This window comes from Triturus cristatus, chromosome 7 (assembly GCF_964204655.1).
Source record: "Triturus cristatus chromosome 7, aTriCri1.1, whole genome shotgun sequence".
NCBI classification, from domain to species: Eukaryota; Metazoa; Chordata; class Amphibia; order Caudata; family Salamandridae; genus Triturus; species Triturus cristatus.
Genome location: NC_140590.1, coordinates 1,644,543,598 through 1,644,567,489, shown reverse-complemented (window position 1 = coordinate 1,644,567,489; position 23,892 = coordinate 1,644,543,598). Strand labels below are relative to the sequence as shown.

The following is a 23,892-nucleotide window of genomic DNA, read 5'->3' as shown; positions in this document are numbered from 1 at the left end:
ATGAGATTTTATGAACCCAGAGATAATTAGAAAAGATCTTCAAACAGGGGGAGCCGCTTGCCTGGATTGAAGATTCTTGATCCGGGAAAGCATATCCAGATGTCCAGCCGAGTACTGCTCAATCACATCCATAACATCGTAAGGCCGCAGACTCTCCTTAAACTTTCGCTTGGAGACCAGGAACCGCATGACACTTTGGTGAAAATAACAGAAATGAACAAGTGAGAATCACTGATGCTCCAACTTCTGAGAACAAGTACCGTGGGAATGAAGGGAAAATAACTTGTATGTATGTGCTTATGCTTAGAGTCCAAGAAGGATAGTAGATGCAAAACATTTCTAACAGGCCAGCATCTAAACCTATGTTGGTGTAGATTCCAGTAGTGCTAGACGTTTAAAGACACCTGCTTTTTACCAAGTATACAGTCTTCTGTTTACATGAAGAAGCCATTCTTGTCCAAAAGAAATTAGAATCCTTTGACTGCAAAATCTATGGGCCTAATATGTTACATTTCTAAAAAATCCAAGAAACATTTTATTTCCAAAAGAAAGTGGCCGATTTCCAATCTCCTAATGAATCTCTGGGGCATTCTACGCCTGACCATGAAGAGTCTAATTTAAAATCAAGTGTAGTGTACTTCCAAATTGTGTAAAAAATGTATTTCAATCTTTGAACAATCTTTGAACAGTATTATTTCAGAGATATGGAGATGGCACACATTCAACATATACATGTAATAAGTGAGGCAAGTGGTATCAATTATTTCAAAAATACAATATCAGTCAAGTAACGTCAGGATTCACAAATATAAAGAGTATAAACTAGACGTAACTTGAGTTTAGGCATCTAAACACACCTTCCGGAACCTATCAAATTACAGAAAACCTTCACAGCCTTCATCTTCAAACACAACCTAAATGATGCATGCAATGACAAGTGAAGTCAAATAAGCATTAGCAGCCTCTCATGAAATGGTGTAACTATAAAGAGAGACATCACAAATCATATGTGACCTCATTACAGCTGGGTCAGTAATCTGGACTAGAATGCACATGGGAATTTCCGCTCAAATTTGGATTAAACGCTCTGCACAAATTTTGGACCATCCTGGCATATTTTCCTTAAATATTTTTCTCCAAGTTAAACCTGGTAACATTTATATGGGAAAAATACACTATGTTCCTAGGTTTGCAGATTTGTGGCTCGGAACAGGTAAAACCAGAGGTATTACCATATTACCACACCATTTCGACCCGGCTTAACTCAGAATGAATGAAAAACAAAACTATAGTATTGGTGTTTGTTTGTATAGTACATCTATACTATTTTAGGAATATGTCTTGTTATATTGAATTAGGTTGCGGGGCACTGAACTTAATCAATCTTGACTTATTTACACATAATTAGTTACCAAAACACATATGGGATATTTGTGCACAAGGTGCATATAGACTGTTATGAATGCTTACTGTTCCCTAAATCACCTGCTTAGAGGAAATGCACATGAAATGCATGCATAACAAACATCAGCACTCCACCAGTAACCGGTCTCAGATTGACTGCTCACATTGTTTTAGAAATATGGCAGCAAAACCAATCAAATTAATTCTGAATATGGGTGCCATGCTTTCAAGCTAGTAACAGTTTTGAGGGAAGGACTGTGTCCGGTGTCCGACAGTCTTAACTACATACTGAGGACAAACATCTACATAAATGCACTCAAACATATGCATACTTATGAAGGAGGATAGCATTTCACCGCTATACAACCTTTCTTGGATTCTAAGCAGCTACTACATGCTTGGATGTGGTAGCAGGTACTAAGGCCCTTTCTCGTCTCCCACATCCATCTCCTAGATCTTACCACACGGCCCGGATTGAAGCTTTGAGTCCGGGTGTCAGATCTTCTGTCGCAAAGTCACAGTTACAGCTTTTGTTGTCTTCTGGAACGTCCTCACCAGGGAGGCTTGCTTCTAGGTGCAAAGACAAGGTCCCTTAATAGAGATAGCAGAACAGTCCAGAAAGGACAATGTCAGTAATGGGACTGATGCCTTCAGCTCCCCCTGGACAGAAAAAACAACACAGGGACACTGATGGAACACTACAGAAACCCCCATGTTGCCGGAGGAAGACAGGTTTCTAAGAGGCAACCAATGGCTACCACCTCACCAGGCCAGACCGTCCTTTGGCGCAACAGACTGGAAGATGGCCGAAGTGGTCCTGAAATGAAATTAGTCAATATCCACAGCAGAAGGATAACTAAACGTATGCCAGAGTAGTGGGAAGGCACAGACGACAATGGCTGCTTTGTTTCTTACACAACACTTTTTACACGCCTTCCCACCTGGCACCACATCAACACATACTACAACACATGATTGAAAAACACGCAGTGCGTACGACAGAGACATTTTTGACAACACCTCACTCACATGTAGGTAGAAGGCACACCCTGAAATAAATGTATGGATAGTCGCAACTTTAAGCCAAATATTGTTTATACATACATCCATGTAGAGACCACCACATATAGACCATCATCTTCGAAACACAGCCCAAACACACAAAGAAGCTAATTCAAAGATTCACACGCCAGTATGAGACATCCAAACTCAAATTAAAAATCTCTGACCCACCAAAAGACTCAAAGTCAGTGGCTTGCAAAGAAATGTCTTGAGCTGCCTTATACATATGTAAGTCTGGAGTGCCTACAGTTTTGTGGTGCTAGACCTGAGCTTCTTGGATTCCCTTCCTTTTATTGTCCTCCAGCTCACCTCTTGGAAGGCCCCTGGCTAGCAGACAGAAAGCAATTCCTTCCCTATAGCCCAGCATTTGGTGGGTCAGAAGCTAGTGCAAGTTTGCATGGAGTTCTCTCTTCAGAAATCTGAAAGGACCTTTAAAGCCAGATTTATGATTGTCTCCAATAAGGTCCATTATGCGCTCTAGGTAGCACTCGAGTGATGGCTTTAGAAGGAGATATCTAAAGAGGCTCCTTCGATTCCATCCAGTATTCTTTGGAAAGATAAGCTGAGCAAATCTCTAATCAATGTATAACTCAGCTCTTCATGACAGAAGCCATGATCTTAAAATCAACTACAGTGGTGATCTGCTAAGCAGAGATGACTGTTTTCCATTAAGGAAGAACTTACTACACAAAACGATAAACAGAGTTCATGGTTAATGATTGACACTTGTCAACAGAGCTGTCATAAAGGATATCTAAATATATATATATATTTTCAATCGCCCTTCTCACGCCATGTTTTACTCCTTCCATTACAGAACAGATATACTAGTTCGAAGAATGGTGAATTAGATATTTGCTGTTGACGATGTGTTTTTTGAGCTTGAATCACTTACACGAATAAAATGTTTATGTCCAGTACTGTTAGTGGCCCTTAGGTATTTCCTGAGACCACCATTTAATGAGCATGGGTTTAGGCATTGTTAAGAAACCATACTCTCTTACCTGAGTGAGAAAGATCCGCAATTACCTGTAGTGTTATTAGATTTATACATTTCTCGACCATCAATCGCCGGGTTGAAATATGATATTTATATATATATAGAAATAAATAGATATGATTGAAACTGTAGAAAACATATCATGAAAATAAATAATTATTTATTAATATATAAATAAACCCTTTATAATCATCTGACAGTGTGCTGACCAGCCAACGTAGTGTAACCAATCAAAGGGTATAGCATGGGCCATGGCAAGATTTTACCAATTCCTAAAAGATGGTAATTCTTTTGTAAATATGCATTTGTTGGAATGGCTTAACATAAGTGCAATACACGTTTTTAAAGTTGCGAAACGCATAGGTATTTAGATGGCCTTCTATATTGAAGCCATTTTGAATGTGCATTTTGTTTCTTTGCTTAACTCTTATTAGGCTGCAATGATGCACTTTATAATTGCTAACAAATTAAAAATTCAGAAGCAGGCCCTCCTGCGGCTACGTGAGTAAGTCCATAAGACAGCTAGACAAGAGACCAACTGGTGGATCACATTAGATATTGGAGAGAGTGTGCGCTGATCCACAACCGGAAGATCAAAGTACAAAGGAGATGCAGCTAGCCAACAGATCCATGGCTGGTGGCCTTAAACATGGAGATCAAGCAACCAAAAAACATTTACCTGAAGAACAGCAATCTTAAAAAGACACTTAACTATGCATGTATTTATTTATTTACCATAGTGCTATCAGTTTGTGGCATTACTGATCTGTAGCTACTTTATCTTGAAAAAAAACTTGGATTGGTAAAATGGTCTTGGAAAATGGAAACAATGGACCAAGAATGTGATACATGCTGTAAAGGGGACTAGCAGGAACTGGCGGAGAAAGGGAAACAAAGGATGTAGAGGCACCAGAGACAGCAGGAAGGGGAGGTGCGGAAGGAGCCAACATGTACGATAGACCTAGAAGATGCGTACGGCAATGCGCTGCAGGGAACGCAGAGGAGATGGAGAAACAGGGAAAGCCCTGTAAAGGGAGGAACCTGACATTCACTATCCAAGAACGATACACGGTAAAGTCAGGTTGGAGAAGAATGAAGAAGGGTGGTCACTTGAATGCACAGGATGGTGTGACATTGCAAATGCTCTGGAATTGTTATGGTATGGAGTTCATAGGGGTGGATGGCATGGGGGGCCTAACCCACTGGCCTTAGTGACTGTCACTTTGCCTCACACTAGGAATAAAGGGAGCTAAATAGTTTCTATTTTATGAATTCTCAGTAGCTATAACAGTGAGAATTAAATTGTGCTTTGTATCAGATCCTCATACACACACCTATTACTTGTAGGGACCCCACACACTGACATTCTGCACCAGCACACATTAGTGAGTCCAAACTCATTACATGAAGCCCAGAATTGAATAGGGATTACATAGAATCCCCCAAAGCCATAGCTCAACACACTCAGAACAGGGTCACACACCCAAAAACCATGCACACCTTCAGACCTAACACACCATTAACAATATACATTTATCATAACCCTTCACCATTGAGAACTCTTCAAACTGGATCCACGCACACTCAGAGTCTACACTCAAGTTGTGCCATGAATGAAGTCCCACACGTTTAAGAAATTTCACTTGCTCGGAGACAATGCACGTTGATGCTCACACTTTAAACACTCAGATCTGCAACCAAAAACATAAACACTCACAAAAGAAAGAGAAATACTTAGGACACTACACAAAGAGTCACATTTACACTTGTGCAAATGTTCTCTGCTTCCCCATTGCTCACCCTCAGAGTTTTGCCGGGATGCTGCTCCCCTGATCCGGAATGCCTGCCGTGTGCGACTGCGGTCTCCAAAGCTCCAACTCTTGGGAACTTTGCTGGGGCTGTCATCTGGATTTTGCTCCATGCTGGGAGATCGGCGCATGCCCTGGGCTTGCGCCTGGGGAGAGCCCTTCCCTTTAGCGCCCATGCCCCGGGGACTGGAAAAGACACGCTCCTTCAAACTGACCTTCTGACTGTCCGGAGAAAGAAAAGAGAGTCATTTCCCTAGCGGGTCAGACGAAAACAGTATTTCAGTGACAACAGAAGCACGACCATGGCGAAACCAAGCAGAAGGATGACACCTTAACAGAATAGTAGCAGAATTCAGAAACTAGCTGTATGCTGTATTGTGATTCGACCAGAAGGACCAGAGAGTTTTCAATTAAGGCTGGGACCTTTAATATGAGATATCATTAAGAGAATGGTCCAACTTTGTTTGTATTGTTGTTCTCCACATATGTTAAAATGGTGAATTTAAATATGATTTTCCAACAATTTATTAATGAATACTGTCACCTGTATTAACGTCAATATGTAAAAAGGTAAAGTTGAAAGCAAATTTGGAGCAAAATTTAGGCTGCTTAGAAGATCTGTGACTTAGATGAGACCCCTATTTTTGCTACTAATGTTGAAATAGTAATTTCATTTCAGGGGCGAACACCCACCTGCCCCCGAATCAGGATTATAACTCAGGCTCTAATTGCACCACTGCCAGTGTTTGCCTGCACTATTTTTTGGGCAGTGACACCTTGTGAAAATTTGGGATTGTGTACCTATGCGGGAATGGGAGGGAAGGGACACTTAGTCCACCTTCCCAAGTTCTGAAATGCAGAAACATGCAGTAACGGTACAACCGCAAATTACCACGATGCACTGTACCACATATTGTATAGTTTATTGATATTTGTGTTCAATTAAGACCCAAAGGAATAGCTGATTACTACTTACATATTAGGGGTTATTGCATACAAACTCAATGTTAGTCTTCTAGTCAACCTTGAAATGGAAACAAAAGACTTAAAGGGACTAACTAACTCTAAAACCTGTGTTCTGAAAGTTGCACATAGATTGCTGGAGAAGGAGGTCACAAAAAATGGGATAACTGCAATTTAAACTTCACTGACCCTAACCAACCCCCTTGATAATAACTGATCATAAGAATGTAAAGATGATTAACTGAAGACCCCATGAAGAACAAGAGGAATAAAAGGGAAAAAATTAATGAAGTACAAGTGGGGAAACATCTTGGGAAAGACTAAGGTCCTAAATACGAGTTTGACGGTCCATCGGACCGCTAAACCTGCTGTGGAAGTGTGGTGGCAGTCAGGGACCGCCGCACAAGTGGTTTGACCACCGTATTACGACTACCGCAGTTGAACCATCATAGGACCATTGCAGATCTGCGATACCTTGGCGGGAGAGCAGCGGTCTGGGTCAGCCATATGATGGTGATGCCGCAGCCACACCACCAAGCATATTAAGACTTTCCTAACCTCCACACTTTTCATGGCAGTGATCCCACCATGAAAAGTGTGGTGGTCAGGAAAGTAAGGGGGCTCTACATAACCCCCTAGTACGGCTGTGCATGGGGGGGTATGCAGGGGGCACATGGTGTGCTCACTTGTGTGCATGCACCACAGTTCCTGTACGGCATGGATTGCACAGTCCATGCCATGCACATACTTGCTTTGGTGCTCCTTCGGCACTGCAATTCAAAGGCTCATATACGAGCCTTAGCAGTGCACCACCACAGGACCGCCATGCCACCTGCCCTCCAGACCACGAAATGACTCGTAATCTGGCAGGCAGGCGGTGGTGGACTTTGGCTGAGAGGGAGTGGAACGCTGGTGTGGCGGCCTACTCCCACACCACCAAAGTCATAATCAGGCCCTAAGACTCGTGGAGGAGATTTTGAGAAGAAATTCTTTTTTTAATAGCTGTGTATCTTTTCTCCTCTAAAATGATGTGTTATCAATGTCAATTGGAAGTTCACCATAAAATATATTTACATTATTCTACATTAATCACATCCACTCAAGTAAGATGTCACAATATTGCAGATAAACCAAATTCCCTGCAGGAGTTACTTTAAATTTTATACAAGGCACAATGTATGACCTTCAGAGCTGAAGTTATCTTTTGAGAAAGCACCCGTCATGGACACTTATTACCAACTTAAGTAGCTCTCATTCTATATGCAAACAAGTGGCATGAAACACACCCAACAGTGGAGCCCTCTATAGGCCAGCACCTAAACTGCTATCCCTTCCATATTTGTATCCCTATATAGTTGCTAGGGGTATGTGTGCACACTGAATCGCACCCACTGTTACAATGCAAGTCCCCAACAGGACCTAACAGTTTCAAAAAACAAGCACAGGTGCACCACACATCAAAGAATCGGGAAGAGCAATAATATAATTCATTCCCCACATCAAGGTTATTCAAAAATAGTTCATTTTTATTCCAAGGTTATAATGATTCATCTTATCTTTTTTTTAAATACAGAGTTATAGATACAATTTGATCTTGACAGCACAGCGGACGTGTTTCGTCCTTGAAGCGGACTTCTTCAGGGATTAGAGCGTAGTATTCTCTAGGATCACCATATTCTCAAAAGGCTGACCAAATCACGTCATTCCAATTATTTCCTTGTTGTATAATGCGAAAGATATCAGTCTTCACAGTCGGTATAAGGCTGTAACGAGCGCCCGAATGGTCCGGAAATAACGGCTGGCGGGCAGAGAAAAAATGACGAGCAAGCTATGGTGATCCTAGAGAATACTACGCTCTAATCCCTGAAGAAGTCCGCTTCAAGGACGAAACGCGTCGGCTGTGCTGTCAAGATCAAATTGTATCTATAATTCTGTATTTTAAAAAAAGATAAGATGAATCATTATAACCTTGGAATAAAAATGAACTATTTTTGAATAACCTTGATGTGGGGAATGAATTATATTATTGCTCTTCCCGATTCTTTGATGTGTGGTGCACCTGTGCTTGTTTTTTGAAGCTCTCATTCTATACTTGAAGTATGAGCAATTTTAATGTAAGGAATTAGATGGAAAGTATGTCTGATTTATGTGGACAGATAATGAGTCACTGATGTAGCAAACAGGACATCAGACCCTGTGTCCATCATTTGTGTTCCCCAGACATGGCCATGAGCATCTACTATGGTTTGCACAATCCTCGGTCTTCATAAATTTTATCATATTGAACTCAATTTGTCTTTGTCGATCAAATCTATCTGGGATTTCCTCTTAAGATTTACTTTGAGTGGAAGACAAACACTTGGACTTTTGTGATCAGGCACCAGTCACACGACTTGCTCTTATACTTAATGGAGCGACCATCTTACCAGTGGTGATGACATGGGAATGGAGGGCAGACAGCAGATTACATTTCCTCTAGGGATGCTATAGGTATGAGATACAATGACTAGGTTCATGTGTACTCTGAAGCCGGTTGAGCGCCTCTTTATGGCAGAGGCCTCCAACCTCAGCAACAATAGCCTAATGACTCGGCTAAGTGTAATCTTGTGGGAATTTCAATTATTGGGTTTTGTGTATTTCAAGTCATTTCTGTTCCATTGTGCGTACACCATTTGTGTAGTTGACACTGGTAGAAGACTCGATTCAAGCAGAAAATGCCTTTGGGAACTGTGAAACTGGATGCGTGCCATGGCTGGATGTGGTGCAAAAGCAACTTTCACTGCAGCATTCTAGAACCTATATAAAACACATTCAGTGTGCAAGGGTATACCTTCTGCACAACTTTAACGCGGATCACCATCCAAGCATGATTTGCATAATACACATCATTCTCATGGGAATTATGTGTAGTAAAAGCTAAAAACCTTTCCAATTATGCCTTCCTACTAACCAGTTGTATCACATTCATACAAGCCCTTAATACTAATGACTGGCTTCTTTTTTAATCACCCGAGTTGCGCTCAGTTTGTCCAAGTGACCAGTGTTGCAAATTGTAGAGGATCTTAACATTGTCACTGCCTGTCTTGGAATTAATATGTATCCATTACACCCTCATCTCCACAGAAAATACCAGACCTTCGCCTTCATCATGTGCAATGCCCTTCTGGAGGCATGCAATTCAATGCAAATTTGGCAGGGTTGTTGGAGGAGGAGGAGGGAGGCAACCCATGCACCCAAAGAGGAGGAAGAAAAAGAAAGTGTGAAGGAAGTAAGTGAGATCATTGCAGTCAGGCATGCATCCAGACATTCCAGGAGGCGGGGAAAACATTCTCCTTTGACTGGACAGGTCATGCAAGAAAAAAGAAGCACTACACCCATCGAGCATTCACCATCACGTCACTCCTTACAAATTATACCACCCAAATTGGCATTTGCCCTGCAGTATAATTTGTGAGACCTAAAGAAATGGTCAAATGAAATGGTGCTAAAAATGTCAATGCTATTTTGCAAGATAAACTGTTTGTGATCTTTAAGAAAAAAGAACCAAGATTTCCATGTTTTTCAAATAAATGAAGCAGGAGGCTTACAGATACATGACTTGCTATCTCACCAGCGGCTGTCCCATTGACACTGCAGAATAGCAAGAGTGTAAGCTTTGCATGCATACAATTGGAGGGTACAGGAATAGCTGAAGCAGATTCCAAATGGATTTAGATTAGAATCTGTAGGTTTTGAACAATGACAATGAAAGAGCAAGGGCTCGCCAAGCCTCTCCAACTTATTTCATTTGATCATTGTTGTTGTGTCATGAGTAGTGTCTATAAAACACTGGTTGTATACTAAATGTCCATTGAGTCAAAGTCTCTTCCATATGTTAGAATCTGGGGATTCTAGTGCAGATCCATAAGCAGATAAAAAACAAATAATGACACCCTTGTGGGCGTATATTCTCACTATTACTCACTGCTTTCTAATGTCTGGAACATGGTTATTTATATTTCATTTAGCATACTTTGCATCCGTTTGGATCAAAATGTAGTACCAATAACTATTATCGTCATTAAAGATCTCACCCTGCATGGACTTAAATGCAATGATGAAAGGTGGCATTGCTATCTCTTCAGTGAGAATGTTGCATGGCTAACTATCCACAAAAAAAAATACTTTTGTTAGCACAATATTTTTATCTTTTTCTTTCTAACATATGTAATTGACTTAATCCTCAATAAGCAGGCACAATCTGTGGCCACAATCACAATAAACTGTCCTGTAGGTGGCATCCACTCTTCTTGGTCTATCTATGATGACACACAACATTAATACAGGAACATTCTAAGCCAACAGTTCCAGGGCATGACTGTGTATATTTGTACAACTTTTCAAGTTTTTAATGTATTCCTCAGAGAAATCACCATCCTATGTATTTCACATCATTATCTGTCTTTTTATAATGGGAAACAAAATCTTTATATTATCCATCATCATTAATTATCAATAGGATGTATGCACTATTGTTTTATTCTAATAATCTACATTCTAAGCTACATGAATAACATTAACAGTGTCGCAAAAATGAATGTCAAACACAGCCATTCCTGGGATGCTCCCATCCAACAATATATCACAATTAAATCTTCAAAAAATGTTTTGACCTCATTATAGTTCTGGGCCTTCCTTAAGACACAACAGGCTGCATTTCTTAAATTCAAATGACAATTATTAATGATGGATAAAGTAGATATTTCTATTAAAACTTGTGATACTTATATAATAATAATTCAAGAGTTTGCAGAAATTATGAAATGATAACTTAGAACAGGTAGCTTTGGAAGTCCTTGACACTGCAATAATTGATTATACACTATTTTCTGGAATATATTTATCCATGTCTGTCTATACTTAAACATAACCTGTAAGGGTTAGCCTAAATTCTTTCTTGACACCAATATAGAAATATTCATTATTCAAGTCAAAGTGTCTTGATCAAATACATAGCCTTTACACATCTTCCATTTGTAGGAGTGTGAAGGCTTCCATTTGTGCACAGTATGCATGCCCAGGAACTTACGAGACAGAAGCATTAAGCACATAATGACAGCTCAGCACTGGATTTTTGTGAAATTTTTAATCGGCCTCAAGATAATACATTAACCATATCGACCTTCCATCTAGCTGTCGAGACAATACATCCCACATGATGAAGATGTTAATCTAAAACTGGAGAGTAAGACTCTTAAAGTAGTTCTTATGTATTTTGTGATCATTTGCAAACAACTATGCACACTTTAGTGAATAGCTATGCAATCTATTGTTTAGAAAACTCCCACACTATTCTTCACATAATGCTGTAAAACTCTAATATTCAAATGCCACAATACATTTTTTACTGATGAAGGAATTGACATATCCGCATGCTGCACATAAATAACAAAGGCCACAATACATTTTTTGTTACTGAAGGACTGAGGTATTTGCATGTTTCATGTAAATAATATAGCAGTTTCCTTCCTTCCAGTTTTGATCCGTAGTTTATTTTGACCTTTGTATTTTTAGGTATGTGGGCTGAGATACTGAGTCATGTATATATCTTCAATTAACAACTTTTGAGAAGGTATTTTTGAAATGGCTTTTTGAACGCCTTCTCACAGCACCTTCACTTCCTCCACATACCGATCTGGGGCATGGCACAGTACTTCTAAACTTGGGCTTAAACCCTATCAATATTGGCCCAAAATGTAGTGTTTCCTAGCTTAAGATCCTTATTGGAATGACCCATCTGCACTCATAGACACTCCTAAATGGAAGCATCTGCTCTGAATTTACTAGATACACTTGATGCAATGTAACCTATGTTAGTCTACTTTCTAGTTACAGCTTCATTTGATCACTTGAAATAAAGTGGTTAAAGTATGAGGATGACCATGTGGTAAAACCTTGTTGAATATTTTTGTGTCTGTAAGGCTACTTCGTAAAGTGACCCGCATTTCAGCCTGTTTGGACCAAAAAAGCAAAGTTAACTTTTTATGAAGCTACACTTCAGAATGCTTTCAATGATGTAATTTCCCAAAAGTAGGGTAAAATCATACTCTGTCTCATCTGGTTGCAGTGCTTGCATGGAGTTGATGAATATAGAGGCCAACTTTTGGCTCTTCTGTCCGACTTACAAAGGTTTACTAACTAGTGGTAAGTTCCTTTGTTTGGAACAACCAGGATTAAAACCTCTAAAGCGACTCTGAAATTCTGCAAGTTAGCAGCATTAGCTAGAGCTTTTGTGTTTCCCATTTCCTACTATATTTTGCTTACAAGCAGAGTATTTCATATTTAGTGAAATAACTAATTCCCCAGAAGAAGACTTGGATACTGGTCATGCTACAAAAATGTATTTGATTGACAGTATTATGCACTGATGCTTTTTTGTCATGAGGTTTACAATAATGCACTAAGAAATAGTAAAGAACCTCAATGCCAGTCAACAAGATGAGGGAAAACTTTGAAGTAATGTTACAGACAAAGGTTTTATGAATTACTATGCAGATGTTAAAACATATTCATATTCTGTAAAATATGTCAATTTTGTATTATGGAATGCATTTAGAGATGGTAATGCATTTCTAGATTCATTACTAGATTTTTGTACTAAGAATGATATGTTTGAAGGTGTTTTTTCAAGGGTTTTCTCCGAATGAAACATTAATTTAAAAGGCTCACAATTCCCTCCTTTTCCCCATCTGACATTACGGATCTGACATTACCGCAGGTATAGTAATATCTCCATCCATATGGAGATTTACCAGCATTCCAGAGTGTGTCAACGGGCAATGGGGTTGAGGATGAGTTACATTTATGCCCCCTCCCACTTTATTAACTTATTCTGCCTCAATATATTTATACATGACCCTTTGTACTGTTTTAGGTATGGCCAACGCTAGTATCCTTAGACAGTAACTACTGAAATGATGTTCAACATGACCCTCTTCTGTGTCCAAAGAGGCACCCCTGACCAATGTGTTTAAAGTTGACCTACGCCAATGACCTTAGATTTCTCCTCACTCAATATCATTTCAGAACACCTACCTTTATTTCATATGCCATGATGTTAGGATAGCTTCTGACCTAAACCCTTTTGTCCTCAGACTCCACCTTTGCTAACATAGAGATATACCCACTACAATGTACTTAGACTTGACCCACCTGAATTTAGTTAAGTATGGGTTTCCACAGTGTCTTTGGAATTGTCCACCCTAATAGCATCAGGTAGAACCCACAGACATCCTTACTTGAGTTCCTCCTTCCCCAATGGGTTTAGTATCCCAAACACTCACACATGACCTTTCTCATACCTTTAATTTGACTTCACTCAAGTAGCAATTTCTTTTCCCAGATAAAGTACTGAGCTAGACATAACAGCAAACATGTAGCGTAGCACATTTTCACACTCAGTGGGACATTCACACCTTCCTAACACCTCTTCACTTTTCTGCTACCCACTTTGGCCCTTCTACATACATTTACATTGTCTGACAAAACTCATTGCACTGGCCCAAGTAATTCAATAGCTGTACGCATCTGTTTTGAGAAACAAAAACTGATTTTGATTAGTTATAAGAGATGAAGGGTTAGTTCTTATCCAGCTTCCATGCCTAGTAGAGGTGACTAGGAAAGCAAATTCGACTTCTTTGGAAAATCAATCAGCTGCCCATCATTTTCAGAAAGGATCATAATTAACTTCTAATGGCCAAATTGACCTTTTTTTTTAGATGTCACCTGTGTTTGAATGTCAGCCCAGATGTTTAGAGGTTTGCATTATGGTGTCCTTCATTGAGCCCTGGCAGTATATAATAAAATACTTAGATACAGATTTCTTACAAGAGAAGTAGAGTGTGTGGTAGAATGTATTAAGCTATGTAGTGACAGTCATAACAGAAACTTCAATAAAGTGCATGAGCTAGTGGTGTATGAAGGAGAGAGAAGCTCCAATAAAGTACATGAAAGCGTGAAGAAAGAAGAGAAGAACTACAATAAAGTGCAGGAGCTAGTGCTGTACAAAAGAGAGAGAAGCTCCAATAAAGCACATGGGATAGTGGATTAGAATGAAATGAGGTATCACTGATGTGCATGAATCTATGGGCAGGTGGAACTTGTGGAGTTTCACTCTGTGGAATTTCGCAAAGTTACATAAAAACTCTGCGAGATTCTGCGGACTTCCACCAACAGGCAGAAAGTATTCCGCTGGTGCTGCAATTTAGTGGTGCTAGCACGAGCAGCACTGAAAAACAGTGCGAACGGCACCATGTGTTGCGTCAGAGTACGCAGACATTTCAGTTGATTTTGCTACCACTTGAGTAGAAAATCTACTCGAGCAACAAAAAAATGTACAGAAAAGGCAGCCCTCTGACTGTAACCGCTTGCGAGAGCCTACATTACAATATCGCGCAGTGGACGCCAAATCTTGTGCTAGCTAGCCAGCTTGCATTTTCTGGAGCCTCACAGAAGAAAAATTCTGCCACTCAGCGATTGGTGGAATTTGGCCAGCACTCTGCGCTAAAGAGTAACGTGGAGTGACCAAAATTCTGAGGACTAAATGAAGCATTTCGCTCACCACTACATGAAACCAACAATACAGGAGTTTCCCTGAAATACTTAGGACCAGTAATGCGGAAATGAGGAAGGCACATTCCATGTGGATGTGTAGAGATGCAGAAATAAATGAGATATCATTGAAGCTTAAGGTGCACTGGCATGAGATGAACTCCACTGAAATTTTTGAATAGTTGGCATTTTAAACACGTGGAGGGCATTCTGTAGCAATAGATGCTATTGTCCTGAATGGAAGAATGGACGGCGTAGTGAAATGTATGGCAGCAGTGGAATTAAGCATTAAAATGAAGGAAGAGAACTGAAATGTACATGTTTATAGGTTTAACACTCCACTAGTAGGGGGATGGGGGAGACTTCATGCAACTGTATTTAGCCATTGTATGGTAAAAGGTGAGGACCCCATTAAACAATATGAGGCCAAAAAAGTATGGAAAAAAAGTCAGGCATAATTGAGACGCATAAGGCCAGAGAACTGGAAATAGACTTGTCTAAATAAAAGGTCCAAGAACAGTGGTGTGAAAACTGCTGTGTGTATATTGAAGTGTAAAATGTCAGCAGAAGCAGCCGGTGCAGGTAAGCGCGGTGGGGCGGTGTGTCGGGGTATGGCGCTGCAAGGGAGATGTCAGCAGATGACGGAATAAGTAAATAACTCCTGTTCCGTCGTCTGTCAACATCCCCCCGCAGCGCCCTGCCCCGCCCCACCATGCTTACCAGCACCAGTCGCTGCTGGATGTCAGTGTGTGGGGTTAAATGGAGCCCTTTAAACATTACATCAGTAAAAAGAAATATGCAAGACCTCATTGGTGAGCAAGTGGTAGGTGATACAGAAATGACCGAGACTACGTTAAAGTGAGTGACAGAGAATGAATGAGATTTAATGAAGTGTTCTAGGCTAGTCGTGATTCATTCTGCGAGACCTAAATGAAGTTTATAACTTCAGAAATAGAAGGCCGTGGAATAACACTGTAGTGAAGTATATATATTCTGGAAAATCAGGAATATTGAAAATTCCTTTCAATGAAAGAGAGCTTCCCTCTTTGGGCTATAAGTGTTTTTCCTTTTTTGTGGAAACAACATGGATTTCAGTCACTTGAAAATTTTGGCTGAAGCTGGAATTTAACTAAATAATTCCTTTGACATTACACGCCTCCATTAGCCTGCCAATTGGACCTGAATTCTAGCTGTCTGTCACCTCTACTGAGCAGAGAAGGGCATGGATGGTAGGAGTACAGGGGGGAGGCAGGAGTAATGGGAAGTCAACACGTGCAGTGCAGGGTTAGTCCAGGCAACGTCTCCAATGGTACCTAGTATCTCCACCGCAGCAGCTGCACAGGGCATCTCGGCACGCGTTGCCCTTACTGGAAACGAGGGGAGAGCACACATTAGTCCCTGCAGCAAATGTCAAAAAGAATCCTTTAACACTGAAAAATTCTTACACCAGACCCACTGTCTCCAAAAATAAGACAGATGGCTCCACTTCACAAGGTTCATTGGAAAGAGGGACAGTGTTTTTTTCTTTTTCTTGGGTATGCGTAGAGCAGATTTACTGTGTAGAAAGCATGAGGCAGCCTATGTAAGCTGTTGTTGCATGGGTGGTGACAGAATAAACAGTGGGTGTAAACATCCTAGGGCATAAGTGGTCATTTAGCCCTCCTCAGCCCAGCTGTCCAGTTACTGAGGAAACAGGGTCCATTTGTTCACTCACCCAGCAGACGCCAGCGGCCATGTTTAAATTTCTTCATCACTGTGGCAAGGAATTTTCTCAGAATTGCACATAGCGAAAATGCAATACCACTGGATTACCTTGGAATGTCAGTGTGGCCAACTTTTTATGAGTATAAAGTGGGATTTGTTCTTGTACATCTAAAAACTTAGGTGGTTATTTGCAAGCCCCTTAAGCCACTGGTGTGTCACTTTTTATGTGATAAAAAGTGATGCACCAGTGGCACAAGGGACTTGTAAATAAGCCCCTTAATATCCCTGACACACTAGTGGTTATCTTCCAGAGCATGGGGTGGGTCATTGTTTCCTTTTCCTGTTCATAGCTGCCATGTCAGCGTAGCATCAATAGTGTCAATATAAACAGGGCGGCCTGCCCGCACCGCTAAGCAGCTGGTCCTGTGGCTGTTGGAGAGTTGATAAATAGTTTGTTGACAGCAGAGCCAGCTGAAGCTCTGCTGTCAGGAACCAATGGGTTCCTCAGGTTTTCAAGGGTTGGGGATACTGAGAGGTGGGAAGATGAGCCATCGCCTGATCTTTTTGTGGATGCCTTAATCCACTCAAGTCTCTAAATTGTTGTACTATTTGGCACTATAAATTGTTGTACAATGTGGCACAGGTGATGCCGATTGACTTTGCATGATTTAGGGTAACTATCAGTGCTTAATTTGAGCAGATGGCTGCCGGTGGAGGACACCGGACCTTATTTTTGGGGACCAGCGCCTATTTTTCTGCATCTGATATTTTCAGAGAGCAAGAGATTAAAAAACACTCATTATCGGAAAGACAAAGAAAGAGAAGGAAGGCAAAACTATCCCAAAGGGAGAAAGCAGGAGCCAGAAAGAGAGATAGAAAGGGGCAGGGAGTGTTTGGTAGTAGAAAAAAAAGGCTTGCGATGGATTTAAGACTACGCAATCTTAGTATTTGGTGCGCTGATGTTGAATTGCACCTACCACGGGCTTCTGAGCAAAGCTTCAGCACCTGCACTCTTTCTTTTACAAATTAAGCACTGGTAACTATGAAAATACATCTATAGATATGCACATTTTCAGACCCAGTAGGAAGGCAACTTATGTAACTTGAATATGGGGGTCAGAATGCATGCTAAAAAAATGTGAAAGTGATTCCAGACAGGTCACTTTCACATTGTGCATTGTTTTCTCCAGCAATAGGCACAACAAAACAACATGCATTAACCAGATATGCATTTCTCCAAGGCTATTTATCACCACTGTTGATAAATGAGATGAGCATCAAACCACTCAAGGCTCTAGCTATCAACAGTTACAGCCCTTCGCCTACATACACCCAGTGATGTCATAAATAGCATATAACACTGCATTTCACCTCTACGGATAACTCAAACAGTTGAGATTCTCAATATCTGGGGAATCATACTTATGTAGGCTTCCTTAAAATAAAATTCTCTCCCATGGAACTACATCAGAAATCATGGGATATCAAAAAATTGTAAAGAATTATAGATGGGCAGCTTGTAACAATTCATTTTAACTGATATGTTCCAAGTGACGCTATCTGTAACTAGAGTGAAGTTCAAGTTGTCAGTGCAACTATTTACAACCAAGAGGTTGGGTCCCTACACTCATAGTTATTAACAGCTATCATAAGTACAATCATATTTTATACATAAGGTTCCCAGTTTTCCGTTTTCACTGATGTTCACTGATACAATCTGACAGCAAAAAGTGTATTTCCTGTCGGTATTTATTTTTAAGAGTGGAAAAATACAGAAAATTGTGCTCGACTTTCCCCACTGTCAATCATGAATTCCATGACAACAGCTCTGCAGATGGACTGCACGGGGAGTTCAAAACAATATGAGATTTCCCTAAATGACTGCATATCTTAAAATATGTTTCTGATGTAATGCTAAAATGTGGGTGTAATTTTTTAAATATTTAGATACGTAGTATGCTAAAACTCCACAGTCAGCAAAGTATGAGAGCATGTTTATCCATTAAATAAATGGGATAATGTATAAGTTAAAGATTCATTTATTCACAAAATAAATACTGATAAATACAGATGAGATCACCAAAAAATAACATTGATAAATACAGACGGAAATGTTAAAAAAAAAAAATACCGTGAAAATGGGAGCCCCAGTTAGGTATGACCCCAGTGAGAATCTCAGGCTGTTTGTTGATCCTATCATCTGCTGTGCAGTGAGAAAGCAGCCAAGCGGGAGCCCTGCAGAACATAGCTTCACGTTCCCTCCAAAGCACCCTTAGCCCCCGGCCTCATACATGAAAAATGTACCTGGATCCTTGGTCCTACACCCACACATTCCAGTAGAATGCTTTCCGTTCTTCTCATTCATATACATTTTTTAAGTAGGCACACCTAGCATCCTGCCCCTCCCCCACCACCACCTCCCTCATCAGCAATATTGTTCAGACAAAAAAAAAACCTATCAGGCATTCAGCCAACCTTGCTCAACTTCCGTCCAACACCAAGGGCCATTCCAGAAGAGACACCTTGTTGGCAGCAGCACACTCGGAAATGATTGCCAGCAAGAGACTGACACACAAATCTGCAGATAAAAGAGTGGAGCCATTGGTTGGTACCTCTGGAGTGTCATCCATCTTACCCGGCCTCGGGTACATGAGGCACATTGGACTCATGCTATTCTGCGGCTGTGGCGTTTTTCCGCACAGTTATGGATTTACTGCATTTGCTACAATATACATCATCTGTTGCATAACCTGCACATTTTAACACAAAAAACATGTTTCTAGCTCAAATGGGTCAAAAGTCCCTAAAATCAATGTGACAAGTGTTCCGTCTGAAAGGTTGACGGGTCCTCATTCAGTTGCCTATTGCTGTAATTGGGCGTTAAACTGGTACTATTAAGGTAAAATAAAAATCTTGCCATGTAAATTAGTCGCCCCTGCTGCATAGTTCAGTCTTTCAATGCCATATAATTCCAGTGGCCCTGCCTTAGATCTACAGAGAAACAAGGGATGCATGGCGAAATACATGCAGATACCAGTTTCAAACCCCAGTTATTCAATGCCCTGAAAACAGCAATGAGAAAACACAAATTTAATATCATGGCTTCCTCTGGAAGCCATAACCAACAAGGACATATATTTTTTTAATGCATGGCTAGATAAGGAACACATGGAAATCCACGGTAACATTCAGTGGCAAAAAGTGCAGAAATTATTTTTTGACAGGCTGTCAATTTAAAAAAAAAGTCTGAAGTTTGACGTGTCATCCTTGTTTTCTCGTGCAGCTGTTTCATTTTTGATTTATTTCAGTCATAATATTTTAACCTGGTAACATTATGGTACTTGCTTGCCAAACGGAATAAAACCATCATTTGTGACAAAAGATTATACATATTGACGTGGTCGCACAAGTCCTAAACCTCATAGGTTGACACTCAAAGCTAGAAAGCTGGGCTGCTGCCAATCATGTTGTATCAGAAGGCATGTTACACTCTTCTAATAAGTGTAGGTTATTTTAGAAGTGCATTACTTTGTATCAGAAGGCATGTTACACTGTTCTAATGTGTGTAGGTTATTTTAGAAATGCATTACTTTGTATCAGAAGGCATGTTACACTGTTCTAATGTGTGTAGATTATTTTAGAAGTGCATTACTTTGTGTCAGAAGGCATGTTACACTGTTCTAATGTGGGTAGGTTATTTTAGAAGTGCATTACTTTGTGTCAGAAGGCATGTTACACTGTTCTAATGTGTGTAGGTTATTTTAGAAATGCATTACTTTGTATCAGAAGGCATGTTACACTGTTCTAATGTGTGTAGATTATTTTAGAAGTGCATTACTTTGTGTCAGAAGGCATGTTACACTGTTCTAATGTGTGTAGGTTATTTTAGAAGTGCATTACTTTGTATCAGAAGGCATGTTACACTGTTCTAATGTGTGTAGGTTATTTTAGAAATGCATTTTTTGTAACAAAAGTTAAGTTACTATGTTTTAATGTGTGAAGGTTATTTTCAATGTACATTATTTTGTATCAGAAGATATGTAAAACATTTTTAATGTGTGTAGGATGTTTTAGATGTGTAATATTTTGCTACAGAAGATATGTTATGATGTCTAATGTGTGAAAATTAGTTTAGCTGTGTATTACTTTGGATCAGATAGTATGTTCTAATGTGTGTAGGTTATTTTAGATGTACATAAAACAGACGTTCAGATTTACTAACATTTAGGCAGTGCAGATGTGTGTGAAACTCAACATCACTGTACGGCTCAAAATGACAATTATGTGCAGCACCATTTTTGCAAAGAGCCATGGACCAATGATGACATCAGTGGGTCTTCTGCCAAAAACTCAGTTTTAGCCTGATACTAAGCATGACACTATGGCACAAATGTGAGCAAGTGATGTCTTGTTTGAAATGTGCACTTGAGGATAACCTCCAGTACAAATGTATATTCTCATACAACTACCCAAGGGTAAGACATGTAAAATGTGTAATTTCACAAAACACATATGTTACACGTCTGGAAATATCATATGTTATTCAACTTGCCAATTGCTTTCGCCTGCTTTTAAATAGTGCTAGAACTCAATGCAAAGTCAGGTCGCACTACTTTAATCAATCTTGCTCTGCGTTGAATCATAGGAGTGTTTTGTTTGTTATCCCCATTCCGCACGCATCCGTATGAGCTGAGATCAACTTTCACCACAAAAAATCCTTTTGTGTGTGAAATTTGGTTTGTGTTGCCATTTGCACCAGAATGCATCACATAAGCACTGGCATTACTCAATAGTAAATCTAGGCCTTAATGTGGTATACATCATTCTGAATGAAAGAAGAGTGTGCTTCTAAAAACTCTATTCATCCCTGATTCTCACACAAGAACTAGCATTTCAAACTAAAAAGGAACACCTTTTATAACACTGAACTTGCTTTCCGTAACAGTGGTTGGCAATGGCAAGTTAATTTGTGAACTGGATTTTGGAGATGCATCGACAATACATGTTTGTAATTTCTGTTCATATATGTAACAACTCTAAATCAGAATGAGGCATTGGATATCACTTCAGTTGCCTCTTTCTTCATATCTAAGCTGGACTATACTGAAGTGTTTTTGTTTATATATATATATGCACAAAAACTTTTGTGAATTTGGCTCTAATCATACTCACTATTTAGAGAACACGTTGCCCTGAACTAATAAAGCTTGCGGGTGAGTGATCCAAACATTTTAAATAGGGTCTGAGCGAAGCTTTTTAGATTTTTTTAAAATGATATATAAAATGTACTTCATTATTGGGGCTTTCAGCCAGCTGTCTTCATTGATTTGTCGGTTAATTTGTCATTCACATGTTTGTTCCGCCCACCACAGTATACAGCATACAGTACTCAGAGTGATGGCATTCTGCTCTTGCACCATGAGCAATTACACACAAAAAGTATCCCCCTAAGATAGTTTTACAAAAATCATTCACAAACAATGGCAAAGCCAAATTTTGGCAACCAATGCAAAACCTAGTGTTAATTTGTCAATGTGTGTTCAGACTGGGGCAGGACAAATGTGAAATAAGATAAGCTGGTGTAGCCAAGAATAACGTGTTAAATTGGGGCGCTGTACTGCGCAGTTGAATAAAAGTCATTTCTTAGTGTACCCAAACATAATCATGACAGAATACATAATGAAGTGGTAAGGATTGTTCTCAGGCCTGCTGCTTAAAGAGCCCTTATGTGTGGGGAGGGCAATTACATGTCAGATGTCGTCTTTCTCCTAACACTACCCATGTTTCTGACTAACAGTTAGTGGTCTGGGAATTTCAGTATTTCATTATAAGCAACCTGAACCCAGTAACTACACCATCCTTGTTACTAACATTGTGTAGCAACCCACTCTACTAAAGGCTCTTATATTCTAGTAGTACATGTGGGAGGGATAGAGGGGAGTGGCTGGGAAATTGGGAAAATTACCATTAATGGGATGGTTAAGGGTGGTTAGTTAAGGGTGCTGTTAGAAGGTGTTTAGGGAGGGACACACATCCATTCACAAAAGAGTAGGCCTACTGCTATTCATAAACAGCCCTTCTAAAGTTACTACAGCCAAAAAGGGACCCAAAACAGTAGTAAATGACTCCAGCGCAGGGATGAAGACTAGCAAAAGACATGCCCAACCACTGCTACTGCAACACCCTCCCATAGAAAATATTGGAGGTAGGGACTAAAAATAAAAACCAATAATAATTAACATTAAAGTAAACAATTTTAAGTAGTTAAAAGTGTAAATATAGGTTACTGTAAAACTATAAATAAAATTGCAAGATATTTATTATTTCATTATAAAATGTTTTAACAAATTGTTGATTATAAACGTTAATGGATAATTACATTTTAATAAAATATAAATAAATGACATGTAATATATTCTATACATCATATTTATTATTTATAATTGCATGTTAAAAAAATATTTTTACTCGAGGAGGGAATGTATTTTTTAAATTTACACATCGCTAAAAAAATGTTTAATTAACTTTCAAAAAATATTTGAAGATTTAATTCAAAATTAAGTAAAATTAAGTAAATAGCACTATAGCATTTTGTCTTTTCTTCTTCATTAAAAAAAATATATGAAATTAATTTACAATAATATTTCATATAAAAATATTTTTCCTATTTTTTTCAAGTTTAACTTTTTTACTTCTCCGTATAGTTTACCATAGGGAGACTTCAAGTCAGGACAGAGATCCCATCATAGTAAGTTATAGGGACAGCTAAAAAGGTTTACTAAACTTGAAGCAGGTGTAAGGATTTGACGCAGTCAAGCCGTAGAAGGAGCGCAGTAAAATCTCATAGGTGTCACTGCGCCACTTCTACTAGCCTTTTTTACATGGGAACACCCACCCTGCATACATTATACCTGATGCAGGCATAATGTAGCGGAGGCATTTATAAAGGGACGCATCTGCCAGAATAGGGCGCAGTATGGCGTATTGATTACACTGCCGCAGCGTCATTGAAAAAAGTGACTCAATGGCAGTGTAAGGCCTTCATAAATAAGGCCTTTAATGTGCCACTTTTTGACGCAGCCACAAAGCAGAAAGTTTAATGTGATTTACAAAGCTGAAAAAAGGCTGCTTTGCATGGCTTTTAAAAAAAAAAGAAAAGTAAAGCTTTATGGTATTTTCTGTCAAGGAGGCATAACATGGGTGGAGCATGGGAATTCCAAAGCATCCACCCACGTATTTTGATGCAAACCCTAGATTTACTTTAGTCTGTAATCTTCATTCTTAAAAAGATGAGTTTTACAGTGCAAGAATAACGTTTTGTCATGTAACTTCAAACGGCATTTATTGAGCAGTGCTGCCATC

At 39.5% G+C, this 23,892-nt stretch overlaps 1 protein-coding gene across 8 annotated transcripts in view; it reads right to left on the bottom strand.

Annotated features, from left to right (window-relative positions):
- The window catches only part of KCNQ2 (potassium voltage-gated channel subfamily Q member 2), a 341,848-nt gene that overhangs the window by 21,060 nt on the left and 296,896 nt on the right, over window positions 1-23,892 (bottom strand). For 3 of the 8 annotated variants that reach the window (XM_085619696.1, XM_085619691.1, XM_085619694.1), the window contains 3 exons: window positions 5,267-5,496; window positions 1,866-1,974; window positions 62-193 (listed from right to left, as the gene is read on the bottom strand). In XM_085619696.1, the coding sequence (XP_085475822.1) occupies window positions 62-193; window positions 1,866-1,974; window positions 5,267-5,496 (471 nt within the window). Of the gene's footprint in view, window positions 1-61; window positions 194-1,865; window positions 1,996-5,266; window positions 5,497-16,139; window positions 16,194-23,892 lie in introns of all 8 variants that reach the window. The other 5 variants (XM_085619690.1, XM_085619693.1, XM_085619695.1 and 2 more) reach the window with 3 other exon arrangements.